At 43.1% G+C, this 10,649-nt stretch overlaps 1 protein-coding gene across 1 annotated transcript; it reads right to left on the bottom strand.

Moving 5' to 3' along the window:
- Positions 1 to 133: 133 nt before the first annotated feature.
- On the bottom strand, positions 134 to 9,911 carry LOC129829525 (endoplasmic reticulum protein SC65-like). The gene is made up of 7 exons (XM_055891258.1): positions 9,269 to 9,911; positions 4,019 to 4,168; positions 3,286 to 3,457; positions 3,070 to 3,198; positions 2,792 to 2,937; positions 1,777 to 1,860; positions 134 to 974 (listed from the first exon to the last, which is right to left on the bottom strand). The coding sequence occupies exons 1-7, from the start codon at positions 9,734 to 9,736 to the stop codon at positions 828 to 830; spliced, it is 1,296 nt and encodes a 431-aa protein (XP_055747233.1). The 5' UTR covers positions 9,737 to 9,911; the 3' UTR covers positions 134 to 827.
- Between the last annotated feature and the right edge of the window lie 738 nt (positions 9,912 to 10,649).

The raw sequence follows: 10,649 nt of genomic DNA on the forward strand, positions 1-10,649 counted from the left end.
CACCAATAATTGGGCATAAGATCAGCATTGGTCTGCCTGTGTAAACACATCCTAAGGATGTCATAAGTAAGTTTCCATTCTACTGTATGTCTGTACTGCAATGGGTTTGCTGAATGAGACGATAACAGCGATGTACTAAAATAATACGACACTTTATTCCACACTTTCTGCTGTTGTTCACTTAGAATTTTGTGTGGATTTTTATCTTACCGCTGGACCCACAAAATACACCTCCAATAGGTCAGAATTCAACATCAAACATCCTAGATATTGACAGAAGGCATAGATCAGTGCCATATGACCAGGGCTATGGCACAAAGGCAAATCATTTCATTAAATAAGAAATGTAAAAATAACAATAACAGTCATACAGTATTAACAATTACAATACACCTTTCGAGGGGTTGGGTTAAATGCGGAAGACACATTTCAGTTGAAGGCATTCAGTTGTACAACTGACTAGGTATCCCCCTTTCCATATACCAAAACAGATGCACAATTTAGCTTTCAGTTCAGACATGGACAGCTCTGACCTTCAATAAGTCCTGTGTGTGTGTTTGTGTGATCCTGCTAATGGTGGAACTGTGTGCAACTGGCAATGTAAATTCTCCCTTTTGTGTTCCTTAAGCTATGAAATGATGTGTCTGTGTGTGTTTGTACATATACACCATGGAACAATTTCATGTGTGGGGTGTACTAAATATAGTATCCTGGCATTTCTGGATGGGGTCTGGCTCTGCAGGGCTGTCCATATTCTTTGAGAGGGGATTTGAGAAATGTTCTGTTTGGGGGAGGGGTGGTGTTCATGGCGGAGTTGGTGTTTGGGGTCAGGCTGCAGGTTCCCCAGCGTCCCCCTTGGTTTTGGGTTCCTGCCACCAGTCTGCTACGAAGGACTCCTCGTAATCTCCTATCCCCTCAAACTCAGCGTCAGGGGGGGCCGAGGGAGCAGCCACCTCCTCTGGACTCACCACATCCTGCCAAGGAACACAACACTGAGTTAGAGACATACAACAACACATCTACACTTCAAGATGAGGCTTGATTTCACTTGGCAGACATCTTAGGGTTATATTTCTAACACGTTGTCATCGTTCTCACACTTTCTTTGCCTTTCTCTTGGCTCTTATTTTCTTTCCCTATGAATCTCTCACTACTAGTGCATGCTGTAATTTTCTCCTTCTCTGTCCTCCTCCCCCCTCTCAGGTCTAAGCTGAGGCTGTGTGGTTAGCTGGGAGGGGCTGACCAGAGAAAAACGCATGTGGCAGGGCCTCAGAGGCCGACATCTCCCAGCTACATACCACACTCCACTGTCGGAAAACACAACGCCCCTCCCTGTCAATCTCAATCTCTCTCTCCATTTCTCTCTCTTCCAGCTACTGATCCTCTTTCAACCTCTATCCATCCCACTCTCTCAACAGTAGTCTCCCTCATAGATCCCCTGTAGTCAGAATCAGAATGAAAGTAAGCACTGTGATTGACTGGTCCCTTCCCCCCACTTCTTTCCACCAAGTTGATTCAAACACTTTGCCGCTCATTTTTCAGTCACCTCCCACAAAACAAAATAGCATACTAGCTACTGTACCCAAACATTGTTTTGCACATTGGAAATATTCTCAGCAGCCCAGAAATAAATTCTCGCCAGATTTGAAGCGAACCAGACAATTTATTACAGTTTGTTACTTCTGAGTTTGGTGCTTCTGTCCAGAATTTGTCTTGCACATAAAAACTGGTTTCCTCTGTTACTTCCATCTCCACCCCTTTGCAGGCGAGCCTTACCTCATCATCTGTCTGTAGGTAGTTCAGTGCAAACTCCAGCATTTCCCTCTGCTTGGTCGTTTGGTTAAAGTACCTCAGTGCCTCCTGCGCAACAAACGTGGTGCGTCAATATCATTGGTTGACTCAAGATGCAAGGAGAACACAAAGCTACAGTTCAACATTGTTTTTAGCGCTAGAAAACGAAACATTTGATGTCGTTTCCCTTTATTTTAATGCTCATTTTCCCTCCAGTCAGCATATCATGGAGTATATACAGCAACACTAACTCCATTTGAAATGATCACAGTTTCAAAAAGGCCTATATGTTTCAGGGAGATTTGTTGGTTTTATTTAATTGATGGCATTGCAGCTGCTGTAAGTGCTGTACTGGCAGGGCATAACCAAGACATTATAGGACCTAATCCTTTTTAATTTGAATATTAAATATTTTAATTGACCACCTTTGTAGGGAATTGGTGTTCACACCATAGCTATATGTTACAGCTTTAATTTTCTTGTTTTTTTTGTGGAGCTGTGGTGCTCCATAGCATACTTTAGTAAGGAAACAACAGCTAGGCCATACCCCAAATCTGAAGCTATTACACATCTGGTTTGGAATCGGGTTCAGGAATGAGGTTCATCTGGGTAAAGTTTATTATCATAATTCTAGATCAGTGGTATTCAAACTTCTTCAGCCAGAGCCCCATTTTTTTCCGCCAGAATTTATGGGGATCCCACCCCATAATCTGTACATTTAGATTTTTACATCAACAAATAACCTTTAACTCATTGCATTTTCATCTCTTATCAAAATGAAAAGAAACCAATAAATACATTTACTCAATATTTCTTCCCCCTTTCTCCATTATCTTTCTCCAAAACGTTTGTATATTGTCCCATACAACAACTAAAATTGGCCATCCCACTGCGGTTCCCAGGGTCGCGACCCTGACTTTGAATACCACTGTTCTGGATGAGGGCACATCGAGATGCTGAGTTGGGCGTCAAGGTTATATAAAGTAATCTGGTTACTCACCGGGCGAGGCAGGAAGTGCGTCTCCTCCAGGCCCCACTGTTCTCGGTAGAAGCGGTAGTACACCATGTTCTGCTGCATCACCTGATCGTTAGCGTCAAACAGCATGTAGCTGGCCGCACACGGAGCCGCGTTACGCACGTCGTTCACTGCACAGAGGGAGGGTGGGTCATCTGACAACTGCATAACAACCTGAATAGTTGCTGTACTATTTTGGTCATGAAATGCAAGTGCAGTAGAGTTTGGAGCTCTATTGAGGTGTGACACGTTCATGTCCTTACGTTTATAGTAAGCAAACTGGAGGTAGTGGTACATTGTAGCCACAAACTTTTCCACAAAGAAACCACCGACGTTGGGCATCAGGTTCTGCTCACACTTCACTTTACACTTCAGAACTTCTGTGTAGAGATCTGAGAGAAAGAGAGAGAGAGAGAGAAAGAGAGAAAGAGATTATACAATAGGGACCATGAGTAGATGGGGGTTTGTCAGACACTCACCTGCCAGTGTAGGGTAGAAGTCTTTGTACTCTGTGACCTCATATGACCCTTCGCAGCCTGCCAGGCAGAGGTCGTACATTTTGAGGTACTCCGTAGTGGCCTGCTCCATGTCCCGAGCACTGGCACTGAAATCTCCAGAGTTATACAGTTTCACAGCCTTCAGGAACACAGGCTGGAGTACGGAAAGGACAAATCAAAGTGTTAGAGACACTAGACATGGGCTGAAAGGACAAGAGCCAGGGGTCAGAAAGGACAGCACAGTTAGAGACACTAGATATGTGCTGAAGGGACAGGACATAGCACGCACTTGCAGAACAACAACCAACATTTGAATAGAATTCAAACCTACATTCTATTCTGAGACTTTTTTCTAACAGAGTTGTGAAAAAAATACTGTAGTATGTTTCTCCGCTATTCATGTTTAGATTGAGAAAGCCATCGATAACATACTAACCAACACATATTTTCAATGAATAGTTCTAGTACTGTGTTCAGATGGGACTTCGCGCTTCAGCAGACAAAGGAGGTGCACAACAACAATGACAAAAAAACATGAGAATGGCTTACAAAGAAAAACTTCCAGGGCTCCAACTCCTTTTTATCTTGAATTAGTCCTTTTGGAAGTTTTTCTTGGACAGCCATTCTCATTAGTTCTAGTACTGTGCCAGGTGATGGGTGTCAGAGCTAGTTGTGATGTGTATGGGGGCTGGTTGTGAGCTGACCTCACACTGACCTCGTAGGGCCGCTCCTCGTGGTCGATGAGGTACTCGTCCAGCTCAAACAGGGTCTTGTAGTAGTTCATGTTCTTGGAGATAAAGGGGTCTTCTGGGTTCCTCTGGAGGAACGTGTGGGCCGCTGACACAGCCCTCTCTATGTTGTTTAGCTGTGGGAGAGAGGAGATACAGAATGTATCATCATTATTGTTATGGGTCATATAGGGTCCAGTAGTCTTGATTGGTCGGTCTTGGCTCTCTGGTAGTTAGTGTCATCGTTGTCTATAGACACCATCTCTCATTCTAACGAATGCCTAGCTGAAGCAAGGGGTTCTCTACATGCAGCAGGTCTTGCTAACACTAGTTAGTCCTCAGAATAGCATGACTTCTAACCTCAAATCACCTCACCAACTGCTAAGAGGTGTGCTTCAGCCACTGACTCAATATGGCTTTAAGGCATGTGCTGAAATGATCAAATGTCAATCAACACTTTTGACGGTAAGAAGAATACTGTATGCCTCTTTTCAAAGATTACTATGTGGTAGCTAAGCCTGGCAATTGGCAAGAACCCATGGTGTATAGATTCAAACTGTGACCTTGGTCTGTCTTATGGAGGAGGGTTTTTGGAATACTGCTGTATATCTGAACAAGTGAAGAAATGGAGATGGCTCTTAACAGAGCCATGAGATCAGCGGTTTGGCTGACACACATGCCTGGAACACCTATGAAAACGTCTGGATGTGAATAACATCGAATAGTCCCCGCGATATGCAACAGGAACCAATATGCAGTCAGTTAGGAAAGCTAAGGCTAGCTTTTTCAAACAGAAATGTGCATCTTGCAGCACTAATTCCAAAAGGTTCTTGGACACTGTAAAGTCCATGGAGAATAAGAGCACCTCCTCCCAGCTGCCCACTGCACTGAGGCTAGGAAACACTGTCACCACCGATAAATCCACGATAATCGAGAATTTCAATAAGCGTTTCTCTACGGCTGGCCATGCTTCCCCCACCCCCTCTATCTTCCTAAAATGATCCGCCGCCATTGTTGAAAACCCTATTATTAGTCTTTTCAACCTCTCTTTCGTATCGTCTGAGATTCCTAAAGATTGGTAAGCGGCCGCGGTCATCCCCCTCTTCAAAGGGGGAGACACTCTAGACCCAAACTGTTATGGACCTACAGTTGAAGTCGGAAGTTTACATACACCTTAGCCAAATACATTTAAACTCTGTTTTTCACAATGACTGACATTTAATCTGAGTAAAAATTCCCTGTCTTAGGTCAGTCAGGATCACCACGTTATTTTAAGAATGTGAAATGTCAGAAAAATAGTAGAGAGAATGATTTATTTCAGCTTTTATTTCTTTCATCACATTCCCAGTGGGTCAGAAGTTTACATACACTCAATTAGTATTTGGTAGTGTTGCCTTTAAATTGTTTAACTTATGTCAAATGTTTCGGGTAGCCTTCCACAAGCTTCCCACAATAAGTTGGGTGAATTTTGGCCCATTCCTCCTGACAGAGCTGGGGTAACTAAGTCAGGTTTGTAGGCCTCCTTGCTCGCACGTGCTTTTTCAGTTCTGCCCACAAATTTTCTATAGAATTGAGGTCAGGGTTTTGTGATGGCTACTCCGATACCTTGACTTTGTTGTCCTTAAGCCATTTTGCCACAACCTTGGAAGTATGCTTGGGGTCATTGTCCATTTGGAAGACCCATTTGCGACCAAGCTTTAGCTTCCTGACTGATGTCTTGAGATGTTGCTTCAATATATCCACATAATTTTCCTCCCTCATGATGCCATCTATTTTGTGAAGTGCACCAGACCCTCCTGCAGCAAAGCACCCCCACAACATGATGCTACCACCCCCATGCTTCACGTTTGGGATGGTGTTCTTCGGCTTGCAAGCATCCCCCTTTTCCCTCCAAACATAACGATGGTCATTATGGCCAAACTGTTCTATTTGTGTTTCATCAGACCAGAGGACATTTCTCCAAAAAGTACAATCTTTGTCCCCATGTGCAATTGCAAACCGTAGTCTGGCTTTTTTATGGTGGTTTTGGAGCAGTGGCTTCTTCCTTGCTGAGCGGCCTTTCAGGTTATGTTGATATAGGACTAATTTTACTGTGGATATAGATACTTTTGTACTTGTTTCCTTCAGCATCTTCACAAGGTCCTTTGCTGTTGTTCTGGGATTGATTTGCACTTTTCGCACCAAAGTACGTTCATCTCTAGGAGACAGAACGTATCTCCTTCCTGAGCTGTAGGATGGCTGCGTGGTCCCATGGTGTTTATACTTGCATACTATTGTTTGTACAGATGAACGTGGCACGTTCAGGTGTTTGGAAATTACTCCCAAGGATGAACCAGACTTGTGGAGGTCTACAGCCTTGGCTGATTTCTTTTTCTTTTCCCATTATTACAAGCAAAGAGGCACTGAGTTTGAAGGTAAGCCTTGAAATCCATCCACAGGTACACCTCCAATTGACTCAAATTATGTAAATTAGCCCATCAGAAGCTTCTAAAGCCATGACAACATTTTCAGCAATTTTCCAAGCTGTTTAAAGGCACAGTCAACTTAGTGTATGTAAACTTCTGACCCACTGGAATTGTGATACAGTGAATGATAAGTGAAATAATCTGTCTGTAAACAATTGTTGGAAAAATGACTTGTGTCATGCACAAAGTAGATGTCCTAACCGACTTGCCAAAACCATAGTTTGTTAACAAGAAATTTGTGGAGTGGTTGAAAAACGACTTTTAATGACTCCAACCTAAGTGTATGTAAACTTCGACTTCAACTGTATATCCATCCTGCCCTGCCTTTCTAAACTCTTCGAAAGCCAAGTGAACAAACAGATCACCGACCATTTCGAATCCCACCGTACCTTCTCCGCTATGCAATCCGGTCTCCGAGCTGGTCACGGGTGCACCTCAGCCACGCTCAAGGTCTTAAACGATATCATAACCGCCATCGATAAAAGACAGAACTGTGCAGCCGTCTTCATCGACCTGGCCAAGGCTTTCGACTCTGTCAATCACCATATTCTTATCGGCAGACTCAACAGCCTTGGTTTCTCTAATGACTGCTTCGCCTGGTTCACCAACTACTTCTCAGATAGAGTTCAATGTGTCAAATCAGAGGGCCTGTTGTCCGGACCTCTGGCAGTCTCTATGGGGGTGCCACAGGGTTCAATTCTTGGGCTGACTCTTTTCTCTGTATATATCAATAATGTCGCTCTTGCTGCGGGTGATTCTTTGATCCACCTCTACGCAGGCGACACCATTCTGTATACTTCTGGCCCTTCTTTGAACACTGATAACAAACCTCCAAATGAGCTTCAATGCCATACAACACTCCTTCCGTGGCCTCCAACTGCTCTTAAATGCAAGTAAAACGAAATGCATGCTCTTCTACCGATCGCTGCCCGCACCCGCCCACCCGACCAGCATCACTACTCTGGACGGTTCGGACTTAGAATATGTGGACAACTATAAATACCTAGGTGTCTGGCTAGACTGTAAACTCTCCTTCCAGACTCATATTAAGCATCTCCAATCCAAAATTAAATCTAGAATTGGCTTCCTATTTCGCAACAAAGCCTCCTTCACTCATGCTGCCAACATACCCTCATAAAACTGACTATCCTACCCATCCTTGACTTCGGCAATGTCATTTACAAAATAGCCTCCAACACTCTACTCAGCAAATTGGATGCAGTCTATCACAGTGCCATCCATTTACCACCAAAGCCCCATATACCACCCACCACTGCGACCTGTATGCTCTCGTTGGCTGGTCCTCGCTACATATTCATATTCAACCCACTGGCTCCAGGTCATAAGTCTTTGCTAGGTAAAGCTCCGCTTTATCGCAGCTCACTGGTCACCATAGCAACGCCCACCCCTAGCATGCGCTTCAGCAGGTATATTTCACTGGACATCCCCAAAGCCAACACCTTCTTTGGCCGCCTTTCCTTCCAGTTCTCTGCTGCCAATGACTGTAACGAATTGCAAAAATCACTGAAGTTGGAAACTTACATCTCCCTCACTAACTTAAAGCATCAGCTGTCAGAGCAGCTTACCGGCTGCAGCTGTACACAGCCCATCTGTAAATAGCCCATCCAACCAACTACCTATCTCATCACATATTTGTTTTTGTTTTTCTGCTCTTTTGCACCCCAGTATTTGTACTTGCACATCCTCATCTGCACATCTCTCACTCCAGTGTTAGTTACTAAATGGTAATTACTTCGCCACTATTGGCCTATTTATTGCCTTACCTCCTTACTTCATTTGCACACACTGTATACAGATTTCTCTACTGTGTTATTGACTGTTTGTTTATTCCATGTGTAACTCTGTGTTGTTGTTTATGTCACACTGCTTTTGCTTTATCTTGGCCAGGTCGCAGTTGTAAATGAGAACTTGTTCTCAACTGGCCTACCTGGTTAAATTAAGATGAAAAAATAAAAATAAAATCGAGACAGATGCTGAGAGCATCCAGTGGTGATGCCCTGAGAAGATGCGTTCCAATGGAGGAGTGGGCTTGCCCGAGGAAAGATTCCAATGATAACACTCACGTGTGCGCACAGGCCGCAGAAAATTGTTGCACACGTATATTTTACGCACATTCCAATGGCACGAGTGTTTGGCTTACTTTCACTTCAAAAGTAGATCCTCTTTATCTTGCCACGGGGAACACTGTTGATTTGCCTGCTTGGTATTCTGCATCATAGGCCTACGTGTGGTGTTTGCTTTGGTAGAAAATAATAAGACGATTGTTCTTATTGGGGGACCGTTTAACAGGGCGCTGTTAGAGAGACGTGGCATGTGTGTTCAACGACTGAGTTTGCGGCATTCTCAACAGGTGGGCTGAGGAAAGTCTAGGAAAAACTTTATTGTTTCACGCTTGTGTCACCCTGTGACACAGTCTTGCTCATGGAAAACAAGTTACTAAGTTACTACGAAGTATCAGGCTATGACAGTAGCCTATGTAAATATCGTCCTATTACGCATTAGTTAGTCATATCGTGTAATAGGTGTACCAGGACTGGTTGCTACAATTATATGATAATATTAGAATTAAGAATTTATTCCACATATGCTAAGATTCTTACAAATAGGCCTATTATCTCCTAAAGGGAAAAACCACTGTGACCATCAGAATTGTAGACATGATTTTATTATTATTTTAGACCGTTATTTGGATATCTTACCCTAAATGTATTTAATGTCCACCCATCCAGCCGAATAATTATTTGATCTCACCTGGTAGTAAGCATATTGTATGTACCGGTAGGGTACCCTCTTCTCAAAAGCTTCCAGAACATCTCTCTTTGGGTAGGCTACTGTAAACACTGGAAAATTGGTTTTGCACTTTTTAAGGCACGAAGCCCGGAGTAAGAAATGCCGCATGATGCGGAGACTGCTGTCCGCGAAGAGGGTATCATTGTCCCGACTGACAGTGCTACAGTTCTGGCTGCAAAACGCTTCGCTGTCTTTCAGGAGTCGGTGAAGACGCAAACTCAATTCCAGGTACTTGATGCTGTCCCTCCAGTTCTGCGCTCCATACTGGTCTAGAGCATGTCCATAAGCAGATTCAAGTGGCATTAGATCGTTTAGTGGGAAACTCTTGAAGCTATATTTCTCATACTGGGCTTCGACCAGAAGCGGAGCGGCCAAAACTACACAGAAACAAAATGAAAGCCAGGTTTCTTTAACGTTTGTAGGGGCCATTATGCTTATTCTCTATCATGCCCTCCGTTTCTCCAACCAAACACGATTTCGGGATAATTTATCCAGGATTTTCTTCACCAGGGAATGGTCATGTCTGTTTGCACGTACAGAGCCTTGGCCAGGCTTGGAGAGGAGGGGACAGAAAAGTCAGGGTTCCTCTGCAGGAGTTTCACAGGGAGTCAGTCGGAGGCAGTGATTTCGGGCTTAGATTAGCCCCTGGGTCATAACGCCCTCAATATTTTGGGAAGTAACATTGACCAAGTTATGGGAAAATACAACACTTTTAATGATTTTGCATTTTGATGGGCCGATGGTAGGCCCTTCATTACTTAAAAAAAATAATTATATATATATATATATATATATATATATATATATATATATATATATATACATATATTTATGTGGAAATGAACACACTGTAAAATATGTAAATATACCATATGTATGACTGTGTGGTGGTTTAATAAGAAATATGATAATATTTCCATATTTAAACATCTAAAGCAAATACCTTTTCACAGATTCGACAACTCATCATTGTTGTTTTTTGCATGGGTAGGTTTGTTGGATCTACGAACATTCCAGCAAGCACGTTGGAACATCGCATGCCAGATGAGATGGTCATGAGAGGAACGTGCTTTTTAAAATTTTTAACAGTGAAAATATGAGCAGAAAATTAACATAGGCCATTGTAAAAGTTAGATAAATAACAATTCATATTTAAATAGAGAAGTAGACCAAAGGTTGGAATTTAGGACCTGAGAGAACATCATTCTGGGCCTTTCTTTCCGACTCAGCCAGATGGGCGTTAAATTAGTTTCTCTATAGAAGCGGGTGGGGTATTCCCATACAGTGCAAATCACTTCCACTCACTGTCTATGTTCGGTAGGCATACAAATAATAAGGCATT

The sequence above is a fragment of the Salvelinus fontinalis genome, chromosome 2 (genome assembly GCF_029448725.1).
Source record: "Salvelinus fontinalis isolate EN_2023a chromosome 2, ASM2944872v1, whole genome shotgun sequence".
Lineage (NCBI taxonomy): Eukaryota > Metazoa > Chordata > Actinopteri > Salmoniformes > Salmonidae > Salvelinus > Salvelinus fontinalis.